General features: G+C 34.2%; 1 protein-coding gene across 15 annotated transcripts in view; it reads left to right on the top strand.

Moving 5' to 3' along the window:
* RIMS1 (regulating synaptic membrane exocytosis 1) overlaps window positions 1–18,332 on the top strand; it is a 305,213-nt gene that overhangs the window by 198,482 nt on the left and 88,399 nt on the right. For 5 of the 15 annotated variants that reach the window (XM_071741578.1, XM_071741579.1, XM_071741568.1 and 2 more), the window contains 7 exons: window positions 385–541; window positions 2,450–2,575; window positions 6,231–6,293; window positions 9,517–9,594; window positions 9,965–10,078; window positions 10,545–10,634; window positions 15,728–15,811. In XM_071741578.1, coding sequence (XP_071597679.1) covers window positions 385–541; window positions 2,450–2,575; window positions 6,231–6,293; window positions 9,517–9,594; window positions 9,965–10,078; window positions 10,545–10,634; window positions 15,728–15,811 — 712 coding nt within the window. The remainder of the gene's footprint in view (window positions 1–384; window positions 542–2,449; window positions 2,576–6,230; window positions 6,294–9,516; window positions 9,595–9,964; window positions 10,079–10,544; window positions 10,635–15,727; window positions 15,812–18,332) is intronic. The other 10 variants (XR_011725375.1, XM_071741570.1, XM_071741566.1 and 7 more) reach the window with 5 other exon arrangements.

The following is an 18,332-nucleotide window of genomic DNA, read 5'->3' as shown; positions in this document are numbered from 1 at the left end:
ATAAGAGTCAGAAGGATGCTTTATGTATGAGCTGTCGTGGTATGAATCTGTGCTGCCTTGTCCACTTGCTAGACAAGGTGAATTGCTTGGATTCCTTTTCTGTATTTGCTACTCTATGACAATTCTGAAGTACAAATTACTCCTTCCCAAGCCAGAAAACTCTTCTGGTCCTCTTTTTCATATCTTCCAGTATGAAAAAAATCTGTTTCTCTGTCTCTGTACATGTAGGCATTTAAAGGTAACACTTGTAGTTTATCCTGGCTGCATGGTACGTCGGGATGTACAACAGCTGAATGATGGTTTTAAAATTTTCTAATAACCATATGAATTATTTGTGAGCCCAGAACTTTAATCTCTAACTTCCTTTTGTTACCCTCTTGCCAGTAGGTTATAGATCTAGTACTAGAGAAGGTAAATCTACAACGCTAACTGTGCCAGAACAGCAAAGAACAACCCATCATCGTTCTCGATCCGTATCTCCTCACCGCGGCGACGATCAGGGCAGGCCCCGTTCACGTTTACCAAATGTGCCATTACAGAGGTAGGCATCACAAGATAGTGAAATGTTGTGTGATTTCAAGTTTGTGTGACCTGTCACTATTAACTTCTGTTCATCATTCTTTCACAATTTAAAAAACATCTGTATCTTAATTTAATAGTGTAGTATTTGAAGTTGATGTATGTTTTTATTAATCATTCAGGAGCACTCATGAGATGAATCATAACTGTTTCAGACTTGCATCTTCTTACTGATAATTTCTCTGTGATTCATCATATGTGTGCCACAACTAATAGATTTGAAAATGTTTTTTCAGACAGTGGCTAAATCTTTTACGAAGATACCTACACCTAAGTATACTTGTAGGATAATGGGTGTACAAATCTGACAATAACTATGAATTGAGCTAATATTTGAATTAGCTGAAGTTAACGACTGTATTTATAATATGACATTTTTAATGGAAGAAGTAAGAAAAAATTACAGAAACACAGTGATTCATAAACTTCTATTTGCTGGATTTACTGCTTTTAGGAGACAGCCTATTAGTGGGAGAACCCTTTTTTAGCTTTTCATTTTCATGCTTTATGCTTCTTTGATTAGTGCCATACAGTCTGTTTACACCCAAAACTTGATTGACTTGATTTTGCTTGGTATGTTGTGTGGAGCAAGAAATTTTTCTTGCAGCCTCTCATGAAGCCCAAAGTCTGCCAATATTTACACATTTTCTTTACCTCCAGTTTCTAAGAATCTTTCTTCTTCAATAACTGCAAGAGCTTGAACTAGCAACATCATTGCCTACTAGCTGTGGTAGCTTACTGAAAATCTATCCCTAGCTCAATTTTGAGTAAAAAATTCTGGGACACAGTTCTGTCCTTACGGGTTGTTTTTGTGTCTGTTTTTTGGGGAGTTCCAAAAATGCCAAAAATCTCTGACATTTCCAAGTGATGCTATATTCTGGAAAAATAGCTTCTTCTCCCAGTTTGAGTGTCCTGATGCTCTTGCTTCTGCCTTTTCATCCTCTGTGCCATATATAGTGTTCTTACATGTTGAAATGTAATGTGCTTCTTACCTGTACATGCATCCCCCTTTGTTACAGAAGTTCTTTGAAATGAAACTGTTTAAGTACTTGCTATTCTGCTGTTCCACTTGCTGTTGAATTTCACAGTAATGCATCCTTAACAGATAGAGTATGGCTGTACATAAAACAGACAGTGGCACTGACTCTTTTTTTTTAATAGTAGAAAGAGAGCTCATTATTCTGCTTCTGCAAATAATTGTCTCTTGTATATTTCTATCTAAAAGCACATTGCACAAATGAAATATTTTATAGTCCCATAATTTGGTTTTGTACTTTGAAAAGGTAATGCTTCTTGTTATAATGACAGTTATTAAACTAAAGGAAGAACTGGTATATCAAGCAGTTGTTCCTTTTCCTTGTTAAAAGAGCTTTAAATTACTGTCATGGACATCAGAGCCTACAAAATCATATCCTTTTTGTATAATACTTAGACCAAGACTAATGAAATCTACTGCAGTTTCTCGTATCTTACCCCAGAATTTCTTAAAGAATGCTTAAGGATACCTGCAAAAAGTTGACAGACACAAACCAGCCCTTTAGAAATCTGGCTATGAATCTACAAATGCCTAAGAGTTAATTTCATGTGAGGTATTATCAGTTCTTTTGTTATCTTAGTTATTCTTTAAGTACAGGCTTTGAAAAAATGCCATTTCTGAGTCCATTGGTGTACACACAAATTTCTAATTAAGGTAGAAATGGATGCTTTCTATACCTACAGGTATTTTTTTTTCTTAATCCTAGGGAACAGTATTTTTTTAGAACTTATAAACAACTTAATGATTAAGGACTTTCTTCAACCAACTGTCCTGTAATGTATTAAGCTGTCATATTTGAGAAAAAAGATAATCATACATATTTCTGCCTTTCAGGAGTTTAGATGAAATTCATCAAATGAGAAGATCACGTTCTCCGACTAGACACCATGATGCCTCCAGAACTCCAGTTGATTACAGATCCAGAGACATGGATAGTCAGTATTTGTCTGATCAAGAAAGGTACATCATCAGCCTGAAACAACTTGGAAACAAATTTAGAAATGTCTGTGTTAGTTTGCATTATTTTCAAGTATTCCATAGAAACATGACTGAAAGTAAGGGGATAGGGAGAGAAATCATCCTAACTGACAAATCCAGTGCCATCATTAATCTATTTATGCCTATTTTTTGGTAAAACTGTGCTCTGGGTCTCCGGTAATAGCAGGTATCTAGAGAAACAGTTCTGTTTTTTGTCCTAGACTGTTCTACTGTTTGTTCCATGACTGAAGCCCAGAGATTCTTGCTACAAAACCATAAGTCTATATGTGTACCCTAGCTATGCTTGTAACTCAGAATTTAATTATTTCAGTAGCCAGCAAAGTACCAGGCATGAGTTCCTGCTATTGGGAGTTGCATATACTATGATTTACATTTCTGTTCTTATGGATTTTGAATATCTATATTTGCAGTCTCACAGCATCTTATGTAACATTCTGGTGAACTTGGTACAGTACCCAAGCATAGTAAGGATAGTTGCAGTGCTTGTAATTAGCAAAAATTTTCAATCATATGTGTGACTTAGACATCTCTCCCTGGAAAGTGTGCAGTGGCTACACTCCTCAGAGAATTCTTGGTCTCTCCTGGTAGGCATCTAGGAATACATTCTAATATAATGGGGAAAAAATAGGCTTTCTCTGTAGTTTCTAACTGGAAAAAAAAAAAAAAAGGATAAAAGGTATTTCAGTTCAGTAGCTGGGTAGCATAATAATGACAATCACGTAGGATTATCAATGTTTTTTGAGTTATTGAAAAAAAATCATATAGCTAAACTATAATGGCAAACTTTTACCCTCCAGAAAATATTGATTGTCCTAGAATGTTTTTGGAATTTTTTTCAGTAAATTACTATTTTTTCTGAGTAACCACGACAAAACTTTACAATCCAGTAAATTCAATACAGAATTTACATTTCACAGTGATGTGAAAACATGTGAAGAGTAAACCATAAAAATCTCTGGAACCCTTTGTCCAGTTTTGAAGTAATACAAAAATTGAATAAGAGATGACTTTTGCAGTTAAACTAGTTCAGTTTTGTGTCTGATCTTTTCAGTTTTGCTTTTTTTTAATGTCATAACATACATATGGAAATTAATGAGTAAAAATATATTTTAAAATTCAACTTCATAGGCAAGAAGCATGTACAGAATCATCCAAGTTGAATTGTACTGAATTTGTTTCAGAGGAGAATGGAAATGATCTTTAAAAGTAGCAGTCAGATTTACAGATAAGGCCATTTTGCATGTGTTTTATTTTATTATACATTGCAGTTCGTGATATATTCAAAAGATTCCTGAAGGTACTGGTTGAATAGATTTCTTATTCAGCAGATCTGAAGAGGAAGAGACATTGAAAAGAAGCTTTTGTCAGTAGAAATAAATAGTTAGTTAACTGTCTAGAAATTTTTCTTCCAATAAACTCTCAAACCATGGTATAATTGATGATACATACATTGATTATGCTTGGAGAGCAGGGCATCTCTTGGAGATGAACCATCAGACCAGAGCCACAGCAGCAAGCAGTTACTGGATATGTTCTGAGAAGTAAGACTCAGCCTTCAGTTCTTTTCAGTTTTCAGAAAACACTTCTCAGAAGTTTAAACACCAGACATGAAGGATGTACGTGGCTTATTTGCAGGATTTAAAGATGGGTCCATGCACTTACTCGAGTAATAGCCTTGTCTGTAGTGGTCTACTTTTTCCCCTTTTCCTTTTCATCTTTCCCACCTATTTCTTCAGTTGTAGAGAATGTTTAACTCTTGCAGGTTTCATTGTCTTTCAGTACTTAAAAGCAACATCATAGGGAAGATCTAAACCAGCTTTTATTGAGGAAGATTGTCTTGTCACATCTGAGGATTTAAAATAAAATCTTCATTCAGTATTATGTGTCAGTGATAATAATATAAGTAATATAAGTATTACGTATTGTTCATTTACTGACCAGCACATCCAGCATTCATGTTAGAATGTAGTTAGCTACATTCTACTAGCTAGTTAGTTAGAAAGTAGTTAGCTACTACAAACTCAGCTTGAAAAGTCAGTAAATACCTGATAGCTACATGGCAGAAGTTGCAGTTGCTAATTACTTCTGATCATTCTCTCAATGATCTGTTATTAGTCCCAAAGTAAGATTGAATGTTCTGAATAGATCTTTGTAAAAATAGTTATCGTTGTATCTTCCTGAAGCATCTGGCATGATAAATTTCAAGTGGAACTTATTTGTCCACTTAATTTTTTTATATGTATATTTATACATATATATACATATCTTCTTTAGTGTGTGTATATGTATATAAAAATGTTAAGCAAAAGCCTTTTGTTAGGAAATAGAGCTAAACAGTACACTTTGCTTTAAATTTGGAAACATCATCCAGTTTTCAAGGACATGGCCCTTTTCATATTTTTTTTAGTGTTTCTTTTATTCCTAAATAAAATCTGTTAATGTGGGTAGAAAACTTATTTTAGAATAATAATCTTTATCTTAAATACATCCTAACTGGTCTTAATTTATTATAGAACTGTCAGTATTTTTCAATATTATTGGTAATCTACTGACATGTAGACATTCTTTTGCTTTGTTTTTATAACTTCAGGATTTCATGATAGATTTGCACGACTAAACAAAACAAATTGAACAACTGCTGCTTTATCTGTTTTGTAATCTTTTCTCTCTTTGTCACCATAGTACTTCATATGATTCCCTGTTTGTTTTTTTAAATAGCATCTTTCCATGAAGTTTAGCTTTTACTTCCTATATATGATTGGTAGGAGGTTCGAAGCTTGGTCTTCCTGCTTGTGTTGAAGTTGATAAAACTACAAGATTAATTCAAGGGATATTTCATATCACAGTTGTATTTACCCTAGGCATAAGTATGTGTTAATTTTACCATCTTGCTCTGTATCGTGTGTGGTTACAGTATATGAAAAATAGAATAGACTGTTGATGTTCTTAATTGGAAACAATAAGAAAAAATATGATGGCTAATTAGCAATTTTTCTTGTTTCTTTAGGACTGCATTACAAAATATTCTCAAGGGCTATGAGTCAGATTTATATTTGTCCAATAATATTTCCAGTGAACACATCTTTTTGGTTTTCCTGAAAGGGTGACTAGGTACTCTTCCCATAAACTGATCTGCAGTGAATTAGTACTAAACTGTCCTTACTTTTTCATGTATACTTTTTGTGGCTTAGAAAGGAAAAAACAAAACAAAACACCAAGCATCATTTGTTTGTTTGTTTTTTCCATAAAGTATTTCACCATTGATTAGTTAATAAGAAAGGAGTGTATTAGAGAAATGTAGCTGTTTTATGGGTTTCTTTTGTTGTGAAGAGCTCTGAAACAGTACTTCTGAATTTTAAAAGGAGAAATCCCACAAAGTTAGGGGCCACAGTAAAAAAAAATTATTGAATTATTGAAATTGTAGTTATCACAGGCATTTTTTGCCACATATTCTTTGAGAAGTGCAGTCTGAGTTTGAACATTATCAGACTATCTATCTGGGTGGAAGCTTCTTGTTTCTTTTTATGTTTTCATTTGCATATCATTGGCATAATGCATATCATCTAATGCTTCATAATTATATCTGTTTCACTCACCACCCATCCTGTCTGTGCAGTGAGCTTCTTATGCTGCCCAGAGCAAAACGAGGAAGAAGTGCAGAGTGCCTACATACCATCAGGTAAATACAGGAATTTGGTAATCATGAACACATCTGGTTAGTTATATATATTTTTGTGTACCAAACATTTTTCAATGATGACATTTATTCCCAGTAAGTAACGAGCTTCCTAGTATGTTGTGACCCAGGTGTCAGGGTTTTTTTTTTTTTTTGTGTTTGTTTGTTTTAATTCAGATTGAGATGTGCATAAATGTTTGTGAACTTCAGTAGTAGGTGTTAAATTCTGATTTTGCAGTCGTGTTTTGTGGTAGATTTTCTGTCTGGTCTCCCAGTGCATGACAATGTTATTTTAATTTCAAACATTCTTAATTTTTTAAATGTTTTCTTTTATTTGCATTTTAAATGTTTATATACAGACACACACAAACCAACAATCTTTCATTCTGATGACACTTAATCTCATACTGATTTTAGTCACATGTAGAGGAAAGAACAATAATTGAGTGTTCACTGGGAACCCCAGATTTGAGGCATCTCATATTACTTTTATTTCTATCTACAAGTTCCACTCTAAGTTAGGTACAGGCATAAACTTTGTAGTTTGGGCTAATTTTGAATCCTCATTAATCTATCATACTGAAGCTTGGAGCTCTGTCTTAACTCTTATCAATGTAGTAAAGCTAAATAAGTGAAAAATCTTTATCTGACAAACCTAATCCTGACTCCTAATCCTGACTCCCCCCCCCCTTTTTTTTCACCATGTCTATTAACCCTGAAAAAAAATCAGGTTGTGTAGAAAATGTTTCATTTAGACTTACTAAAACATATGTTGAAGGTGAAGTAATTAACCTTTCAACTACTTCAAAGATGCTGAGATACATTCCTCTTTTGAGGTGTACTAGGATAAAGGAAGAACACTGAATCCAAAAACTTTCAAAATCTGTGCAGCAGTAAGGCTGTTAAATTAAAATGTAGATTTGTATTATCAGTAGAAGGAATTTGATCCTTCAGCTTAAAAACGTTTTCCTGAACATTTTAAACTTAAAGGTTAATAATTTCTTTCACTCCCTGTTATGTTCATTTATGGTAGCATAATAGCATTAATAATATTTTTTCCTGTCTTCTTCCTATGGCCCTTCTTTTTCTGATTCATGTTGTGTAGCTTCATGCCCCTCCTTGACTCGGCTCTGTGCATGTTCCTTTCCATTATAAAGGTTATAATTTTCATTAGAATTCTTCTACAATAGTGTCTAAATTCTCATTTCACTAAGTAAATATTATATTATAAACTTTTTGTTCACTTTGGCTGGTCACTATAGATTTCCAGTATTTGTACCAAATCTGCTAACCAGTTTGGCCAGCTAACCATCTAAAAATTGTGCCTTGGAAGGAGTGTAAAGTTAGGTAAGAGCTACCTAACTGATGTTAGGTACATGTACAGCCCTACATTACCTTTTTCCTTGGTTTTATTATTTATGGTTTTTATTACAATCAAGGAAAGTAACAAATTCACTCCATTAAAGTAACAGGAATGGTTTACTGCAAAACAGAACGGTACTTTTAATAATGAATTGAAGGCAACTATAAGGGCAATAGAAGACAATAGATTTTTTTTATTTATTTCTGAGGCTTATGCAGCCTAATCTAAGTTTTAATAACACCCAGAAAATTGCCAAAATTCATCCCTGACTGAATAGTCTTAAAACCCCTCCCAACAAGAATTTGTTTTGCCTATTGGTTGCCATTTTTTTCTTTTCTCACTTTTAGTGGCCTGATGTATATTTATGTTAGAAAGATTGCAAGGGGTTTTTTCCTTGTTTTCTAGATATCTTGCTGAAAAATGTTTTAATTGTTGGGGCAGCTTCAGCTTAAAATAGGAAAGAAATGATATGGATTTCATGTTAAATGAAAGAAATATTAATACAAAATAGTCCAAGCTACAACGTTAAGATATATGATTAGTTCAATACACCGGTTTAGAATAATAATAGTCCTAGCTGCCCATCCTGTCCATGTGTGTGTAGTTATTGACTACAGTGGTGGAAGGATGTTTATACCAATGCCTTAGACCATGGATTTTCACATTCCCTGTCTTAGTTCACACCCACTTTGATTGATAATATCTACCACTATGCCAGGATTGACATGATGAACAACAATTTCCTGATTCTATCTGTACAATGTCACAGTGACCTCCTGTGATGTCAACTGTGTTGACTGCTAAACCTGTACAAGAAGGGTCAAAGCTCCTCTGTTAACAGCCTCAGGGCTTTACAAACACCAGGGTTTTGAGAGTTGTTTCATCTGTCAGCGACGTAGCCAGGTTTTTTATGTTGATCTGCTGTGCCTAGATCAAAGCCTTAAGAGGAATGAAAGTTTTGTGTTTGGACAGACTGTTCTTGAAGCTGCAAAGGCCTTTAATGCTGCTGTCCTGCTAATAGCACCACAGCTGTGGCCTGGTGGCATATGTGGAAAATTGGTTATTAAACCTCAACCATTAAGTCTTCATGATTCCCATTTGGTAACCACTTTATGCCTTTACACGTCTCCCTTGTTCATTGGGTAGAGATGGATAATAAAGCAAACATCTACAGATGGATAATTAAGCAAACATCTCTTGTTCTACAATCTCTTGTGCTATAGATGATATTAGACAGATGTCACACAGCATCTCAGGTGCTCCTGTGCTGGCTGATATAGTAGATCAGCTACTTTAATTAGTTTATTATTTATAGCAATTAATTACTGTTATATTTTGCAGCATTTCAAAAAGACTTCCACATTAAAAAATGCCAGATGTTAATGCATCTATAATTGAGTTTGCGATACCACGTATCACTTTTTTTCACAAGCTTTTCATGCTCAGCTGCTGAAGAGGTTGAAGTCTCCAAAGGTCTAAAAAGGTAGTACCGAGAGAAAGCAAGTTTAATAACAACCTGGTCCTTTACAACAGCTTGTATATTTTAATATTAAAATCTCTAAAAATTGAATTTAGATGACTTTCATCACAAGGAACAAAATTCAGCTATACTAGTATTGTCATGAGTTTATGGACTGTAACAGAACAGAAGTATAAATACAGAAATTTGCCCCCCGTTAGCTGTCACAGCAGTTGAGTTGAGAAAAACTTATACTGAGAAATCTACTCATTATAGCTATTAAATGTAGTAGAATATTATGCATTTATTTTATGTTATGGTCATTCTTGATTTACCTTTATCTGTCTTTTTATTTCTGGCGTGTTTTTGTGTTCTTTTTTCTTTTCTGTTCAACCACATTCAAGAAGTTCTGTTAGCCACTATAAAACATTACCACCCAAGATGCCTTTGCTAACAAATGGTACTCATTGGAACCTATACAGGTAAGAAGTGTTCTGAGTCCATTGAATAGTTAGATCCTTTTTAAAAAGGAAGTAAAATAGTAAAAAAAGTCAATAGTTTTACTTTGTTAAATAAAAATTAAATAGTTTCATAGAGTTTTTATAACAGAGAGATAAGGGAAACAACCCTAAAATAACTTCATATAATTGTCTAGAATAACCTCTACATTACCAGATGAAAAAAAAACCCCAAAACCAAAACCCAAACCACTTCATACTGGGGAGAGTTTTCTTCACTGTTAAAATTATATGTTGCGTGCTTTTCTTTGTTACATTTTTTTGTTTATGTATGTGATTTTGGTTACATGTTAAATTTATTTTCATTTTGTTTAAATAATTTTAATTTACAAAGCTCAACTCTTCCTGCATGTGCTAAGACCAAATCAGTGATTAGACAGGATATTTCACTCCTTCATGATTGCCTTAATTCACGAATACCGAAATTTGGAGATGATCTACTGGTTAGGTAAGAAACAGAGGATTAATTGCCCTCTCCTGTTTGGTACCTCATATGGATTTTCAGAATAAATGAGCTTCACTGTAAAGTAATTTCACATAATATGTAGTGTATCACATCCTTTTATGTTGGCCTAAGATTTACTGCTGTTAATAAGAATTTAAATTCATTGTTTGGTATTTCTCATTCTGTTTTTTTAAAAGTGGTTGTAGTTCTGTCTCATTCAGTTTTAAACACTTCAATAATTTGAGCAAAAAAAAAAATTCTAGCAGTTTTTTGTTTGCTTTTAGTTTCTAAACAAATATTGGCACTTTCATCCAGTCAGCTCTTTTACATTTTCTTTAATTATATCATTGTGATTCTACATTTTCTGTAAAGAGAGCATTATTTTATGAGTTAATATCTAACATTGTATTCCTTTCTTTGTTTTCTTTTTCTTTCTCTTCTACCATTGGATGCAATGCACTGGCACTAGTGAACTACAGCCCTCCCTTGACAGGGCTAGGAGTGCTAGTACCAACTGCTTGAGACCAGATACTAGTTTGCATTCACCAGAACGAGAAAGGTATAAAATAAAAACTTACGAATTTCTTGTCATCTGTGCTGGTGATCCTTATCAGTTTTGTTTTTCCTCATATGAGTATTCTGCATTCTTGTCCATTCATGTCTGCTTTGGTATCTGTAGACCTTTTTCGTTCTGTATTCATGTATGTTATGTAAATTGTGTGTTGGACTTTATAACTGCTTCTGGCTTCTTCCCTTGTTTTAGTTCAAGCTGATGTCATTGCTTACAAAAGTCCTCAGTATGCTGATAATAGCATTGCAGTGTTAAGTATTTTGACAAAAGAGCACTTGTTAATCTTCATCACCGTTTGCTAAAAGTATTACATTTGTTTCTTGCCTGTTCTGTGGGCTGCTAATAAGGCAGCGACATAGTTCATAAATTGCCACAAAAGTCTCATATTTCAAACCAGAACTGTAGTTTGTGTATTGGTGTATTTTCCACAAAGCAGCCAAAGTCCATTGCTTTCTTAATCCAATCTGTTGCATCTGCTTTTGCAATTACAAGGTCAAAATCACTGCATTAAGTTTTTTTTTGTTCTGTGACATTGCACTAAGGCTCATGTAGGTCTTACGTAGACACATTTGCAAATTAAATATTGTTGTGTCACATACATTGTGCAGGCATTTTCTGTATGTTTTCTACATTTTTAATATAACAATATTTAATATAATAGCTTCACTCAAAATAGTAGGTGAATCAAACGCCACTGGTATTTTTTAGGACAGATGGGATTTTTCCACAAGGAATTTTTCACCATCTTTTATGCTTCTAGCTAAGATTTATACCATTTCAGAGTGAGATTTCAGCTTCACTAAAGGCAATGATAGACTCCCATTGACTGTGGGGATATGGTGGAATTACAATTTCATCTGTGTGATTCCTATTTAACTAATGAAGCAGTTATTAATGCAAAATTGATTTGTCAGTCAATCTGTACTGTGGTGATTATAAGAGTCCCATGAAGAAAGGCAGTAAGAATATACTTTTCTCTTTAAGACAAGATTTCTCTTAAGTTTTTGTGAAATTCCCCTTTCCCTCTTCCCCATGTCCCACTGTACCTTGACTGGAATTCTCCTCAAGTTGTGCCCATTTTGTGTGCCCATGTTCCAGAGGAGTGACTAAAGTTCTGATGAGATATATCACATGGATCTACATTAGTTCATTTATTTGAGATGGAGCCCAAGATATCATAGATAATATATTAATGGTTATTAAAAGTATGACAGAAATAGGGCCAGTCTACATACAGCTACTTATTTTAATAGCACATGGACATAAGCAGAACATGTTTTCTACTTCAATTTTCAGATGCCACCCATCAAGCTGAGCATTCAGTGAAACGGTAGCTGCCAGTTATAAACTATCTAGTTAAAATATTGCACTCAAAACTACCCCTGTCACTGATATTAATTAGTTCTATTATTTCTTCATGTACAGCACTCTGTCCAATAGGCACTGCACAGAATTTGCAGCGTTTTCCATTAACTCCTTCTAAAAGTGTTTAGTTTGTGTTAACAGCCTCTGCCACTACTAAACACGGGGTTCTGCCAAACCATCAGCGGGTCTGCTCCAGAAAAATTGTCCATCACTGTGAAACTTCTTTGCTTTAAGAAGCCCTATATAGGTGTTTTTGACTTGGGATTCTTCATGGGGGTGCAAAAAAATATATATTAAGAAGTCATATTCAGGTTTGGTATGATGGTTTTGTTGAAAATAATGAGGGCTGTGTGACTCTGAGAAAGTAATAAGGATATCAAGGATGTCCTTTTTTTTTTTTCTTTTGAGGTAATAATTTTTTTCAATATCATAGCCCAATTTGGGGAGTAAAATATGATATTTAATGTATAAAACCCACCATTTTTTTTTTTTCTGCGGGGGAGATGGTTTTAGTAGATTTATCTCTCCACTGTTGACTGTATCTACTTACACTTCAATGTAAGGTTAGCAGCCATTTGTGTTTCATGATAGACGAATCTTTAGTTTAAGGAGCACAACTAAATTTTAATTTCAAAAACCATTTTGTTTCTTTGCTGGACTTAAAGTACAGTTAGGCAGGTTCATCTTACACAGTAGGAAAGCCTTTTTGAAAGGAAGTACAGTGAAACACTGTGATAGATAAGGAAAAGGTTGTTTGGACTTCAGTACTGGAGGCTAAGAAGAGATTAGACAAGTACCTGTTTGCTGTAGAGCTGGTCCTGCTTGAAGCAAAGAGAAACACTATGTAGTTTTGTGAAGTCAAATCTATAAAGCACCACTTCATTAGTACTTTATTTGTGGGACCTATGTTGCAAGTATTGTTAGTGGTTTTCATGGGGTTCCTCTCAGCTTCCCACCCCCAATGGAACTGTAGAATTAGACTTCTTGTCTTTAAAATATGGACTTCTAAATGTGATATTTTCTTCAACAAAATCATAAGTACACTCACATGTGGAAAATTTGCACTTATTCCCACCTGACCTTTTGTCTCAGAGGGTATAAATTAGATTATATTTGAGATCAAAAGTTTAAATTGTCCTCTTCAGTTTGTTTTTAAAGAAATGGTATTTGTTATATGTAACTGATGGACAATGGTATTTTTGTTGACCCATATATACTGCCAGAATACTTCAAGCAGCATATATGAATATGGGCTATCCAAGTCTTCTTGCAGTAAACCAAACCAAAACAAAAATAGGCATTCCTTTTCTCCTACTGTGAGCTTCATCATTTGAACAAAGGAAGTCTGCATAACTTGACTGGCAAACTGACCTGGCCCTGACACAGGCCTGCCAAGTTGTTTAGATAAATTGAATGGAAGTTAATCCTTCATGTATTTCTCTTTGGCACATTATACACTAGGATTCCCAAAGATTTTCACCCCCTACCAATATATCTGTACAGCTTCACCCCTGCTGCCTTTTTAAAATATTTTTTTCCTGTCTATTTATCCCAAGCCATATTATTTTCAAAATTGTTGTCTTGTCAAATTTCCTGTGATGGTCTGCAAAACATGTATTAATTTATAATATAAATAGCCTCTAATGACAAAGAAAATGTTTTGACTGCTACTACTTTTTTTATTATGATTTTTTGTTCTCCTTTTCACTGTCTCAAGATATCTGCTTTTTCTCCTTGTAAATTAAATACCATTGCTTTAAAATGGAGAAATTTTTTTGCAACCCTCAACCTCCAGCCAGGAAAACATGTAGGTGTGAGATTTAAGTACAGTGGTTTCCCATCATAATAGTATCAGCCCCAGACTGATGAAGGATTGCAGGCAGTGATAACTACTTAGTAAGACATTGTGGCTTTTATCTACCTTCCGAATTTCTCATGTTGCAAGCAATTGCTGTGCATATTAGCAATTAGCATAAGAGCAGCTGTACAGGTTGGTACTGGTTGTATACTTTGGTCTTGAGAGGGCAGTGGAGTTCTGAGCAAATTAAAGAGAAAGGCATGGGCCAGGGATTGGTTCACCTACAAAAGGATCAGCACATCTGCAAAATGCAGCTGAGTAGTTGTGTAAGGTTTGTTCTGAGGTGCTTCACTGCAGTAGGAATCAAAACTTTTCCAAAATATTAATTAGTAGTGCTAACAGCTGGTCACTACCACCTAAACCAGATACAAAGCTGAACCTGTTGCCTACTCATAAATAGATAACAGGGAAGCTGGAGCTGTCACTTGGTCCAATTAAAACCTGCCCAGATTTTACATTGATCTTTCTACATTTTTTTGTAGTAAGCCTGTTGTATTAGGTGTTTATATTGCAGGCCTTTAGCAGGTATGTTATTGCCATTTACATTTAAATAATGTATGGGTTAGGTAAATATTGTATTGTGATTTCAGTTCTTTTTAATCATGTGAAGAAATAGGTTATTGCACATTTGTCTGCACCGTACTTTGGCTCATGGACATTCAACATTCAGTGACAGAGAGCATGTTCTCAAAGTTCATACTGCATGACCTAGGCAATCCTGTCAATTCTGCTTAATATTTGTAGTGGATATCAGCATATTAAGGGCTTTGACTGAGTGCACTGATGCATTAATGTTTTCTTTAACTCTTGCTTTGGAGAGAAACAGAACCTTACTACTAACAACCTATTTCTTCTTGAAACTCTTGACACCTTTGTTATTTGCATGTTCCATAAACCAAACCTTTCCGTATTACATGGACTGGAAGGATGCCTCAGAAAGTGAAATATTTGATAGTCATGCAGAGTTTACATAAACATGTTGCTGTTTGTAAATAAGTCAGTATTTTAAATTTTGTAAATAATATACATAGTCTTACTCCATTACATCCACACAACATCCCAACAAGATAGGCAAGACAAGTCTATAGTATAGTATATATAATTCTAAATTAAATGGACTTTTTCAAGAAAAAAAAATCACGTAACAGACCAGTTTTCAGTCACAATTCAGGTCCTTTTTGTTAAATTTAATTATGTGATATAATCTGCTGACATGTACTGCAGGGATACAGAGAAATGAACAGAAGGGGAAGCTGACTGCACACACTTTCATTGTATTTTAAAATGAAAAAGTTACCCCAGTTCTTGTGCACAAATGTGTGTAGCTTAGTTGTAGGTAATTATCCTTCACTTTCTCATTGCATTCCAGGAAAGGCTTTCTTTATGCCTTAGAATTTTTCTGATAATTCAAAAACCTACATTTTTACTGAGAATGCATTTTTCAGTGCAAAGAACTAGGAGAGATTGTTTTAACAAATTGTATTCAACAGAAAATTACTCTCATATGTCCTTCTACAACTTTTTATGTGAATAATGGCATTTTAGATAGCCTAGCATTTTGAGAATGTTTGAAAACTTCATGGCATGCTATGTTAAAGATTTATTTTGGTCCAAATTCTGCATCTTTATGCATACATTCTTCTTGTTTTATCTGTAATGTTTCTGTGGTAAGCAGCCATAAAAATAGTATACTTAAGAGTTAGAAAACTGCTGACAAAAATAATTAACTGACAAATAAACGAAATTACACACTTTCATTACTTTTTGGGGTATTTTTCCAGTCCCAAATCCCATATATTTAATTTTACCACGAACTAAATATCCTATTTTTTTCCTGTTTTATTGAACGGGCAAACAGGGGTAGATTGTCCCCCTCCCTAGAGAGGAGACGACCTACTAGTCCCAGGATTCATATCCAGCATGCATCTCCGGAGGATGACAGGTACTAGTCAGCTCCTCCCAGTTGAAAAGTGGCTTACTGCATCTTGCACTCTCAGAGAAGTACACTGAAATTTAAAAGTATGCATAAATAAAGAGACTTATGACCACCAGAAGCCCAAAATATAACAGCAGCTTAGATATCATCTCTGCATTTTGTTGGAACTGTTATAAAGCACCTAGCAATTGACATCTTTTCAAGTTTTCTGTTTGTCTGAGTGGTCACAAACCATGAAATAAGATGTCTAATACAACAGAGCATCGTCTGTTAATGTTCTTTAACCTGTTTTTTTTTACCTGTTTCTGTAAACGGTGGTGGTGTTTTCACTGTGGTGCTTTATAATATGATAAATATTTGTTTTAGAGCCTGTTGTTGTGTAGGTGTTTTTATTTGTGTTGGGTTTTTTTCCCACCCTTTTTAAACAAACTCTTCCTAAGGGGAAGAAAACCCACAAATGAATGTGTTGGAAGTCTTGGTAACACTTGCTAGTTGATATATGTAAAAATCAGCTCTGTTGGTAAATTCTGTCCTAAATCAGGATTGTGTTCCTGAAGCAGGTTTTCCTAACAAGGTAGGTTTGATTAAAAACACCACTATTTTAAATAAATTTTTATTATGAATACCACCTATGATTAATAGAAGTATGTATTTTGGTTTTTTTCTTGTTGCAAATGTTCTACTCAAAGCAGTTTTAGTATTCCATTGCTTTTCCTGTGCTAATTTTTTCTTTCAGTTTTTTCTTTCAGTTTTTTTTCTTTCAGTTTTTTTAAGTTAAAGAATTTACAAGATACAGATGGTTCATGTAACTAATAAATATATTTGTAAGCTGTTACAAAATTACACTTAAAACCCTCAGACTGGTGTGTGGATAAAACTCACTGTTGTCATAGTGCTTACCTGCTTCCACAGTACTTACATTTATACTTTAAGTCATCTTGTTTGCTTGATACAAAATGTATCCACTATAACAAAGTAGGAGGGTAGTTGTGTTTTTGTAGCTTAATTTTTTTTTTTTTTTTGAGTAAGACAGCATTATTAATCATAAAATTAAAATTGTGAAGCATGATTTCAAAATTGCCCCTCCTTACAGATCCTGCATTTATATAAATTTTGCCAATGCATCCCTTTGATGGGACAGCTATTGAGTCTACAAATGTATTTTGTATCTTTTAGGAATTTAAAAAAAATTTTACTTCCCATTTTAAAAGTCTGTGGACTTTTTAAAAAAAGTCTGTGGAAAGACTGTCTTTGACTTCAGAACTGGTAAAATTGTCACTGAACTGATTAGAATTAGATCACAATATCACGTTAGTGAAATGAGGTTTTTCCTCTAAATACTACAACTTTTAATGCAGAATTATAAGCCTTTTGATGGCAGCTGAAGTTTTACAAAGAAGGACTGAAATTGTTTAATACCTGTTAGCACACATATTGTAGAAAAGCATCTGGAGAATATAGAATTTATTGTGGGAAAGATTTTGAGTTGGAGAAACAGCAGTCTATGATTTTTTACTGAAATCAGGCCCTTCTTTTGCTTGGAAGTTTTGTGGGTGGCCTGGTCACCAAATCTCAGTGATGCAGCAAGTGATGAGCCCAGAAGGAATTTAGGATAACCCCAATCCCAGTGACTGGTTGCAGTCTTCCAGTTCCAGGATCTTTCTGCTACATGAAGAGAGTATCAGAGAATGCTGAGCTCATTGCTGTGCATGTCCAATACAAAAGAATAGCCCGCCTCGTGGGTAAAGAGAATATCAGTGAGGGAATCAAAGGTGCCTTACTTATGTCTTCTTCTCTTTAAATTTATATTCATTCTGATTAGTTTCCCTTAGCTTTGGCAGTTGGCCAAAACCACTCAGTTCTCTAATATGTGCTTTTTCTGAGATGCATTTGTATCAGACTACTCATGAAGTGGGTGTGTGCTGGATTAGCAGAGATAACTAACTGCTTATCACCACTTTCAAATCATATTTTCACAGATCAATTGACTTTGACAGATGTCACCTTACTCTTCATTTGAGTACGTTCCAGATTTATCTTACAAATTGCCCCAATTTGCATGTAGGCTGCAATATAAAATATCTATTTCTGAATACATTTCTGAGACATGACTTTTGCATTATTTTGCATTTGAAAATTTAATTTCAATTTTTGCAACATGGTATTTATTGATCATGATTCATAAATTTTATTAAAGGTCTTGGCAAGATTGTTATTCTGGAATTTAGGCAGTTGCTTTATCAGAAATAAACACCTTGGTGTACCTTGATGAATTTTTTATTTCAATGTTAAGAGTTGACAAGTTGCTTAGTATCATTGCTTAGTATCATGTATTTTAAGACATTTGAATTTGATATCATCAGTTCTGGGAGGTTTTGGGGTTTTTTATATGAGAATTAGGAAGTCTGTCTGAAATCAGACTTTGAGATAATTTAAGAACTTGGAAATAGTGAAATTGTACGTGATGGTAAAAGCAAGAAGAAAAGTTGAGCACTTAATTGTAGGTGTGAATTTTATTCAGACTGTT

This window comes from Heliangelus exortis, chromosome 3, assembly GCF_036169615.1.
Source record: "Heliangelus exortis chromosome 3, bHelExo1.hap1, whole genome shotgun sequence".
NCBI lineage: Eukaryota > Metazoa > Chordata > Aves > Apodiformes > Trochilidae > Heliangelus > Heliangelus exortis.
The sequence above is the reverse complement of the archived record's forward strand: the minus strand, read 5'-3'. Positions and strand labels throughout refer to the sequence as shown.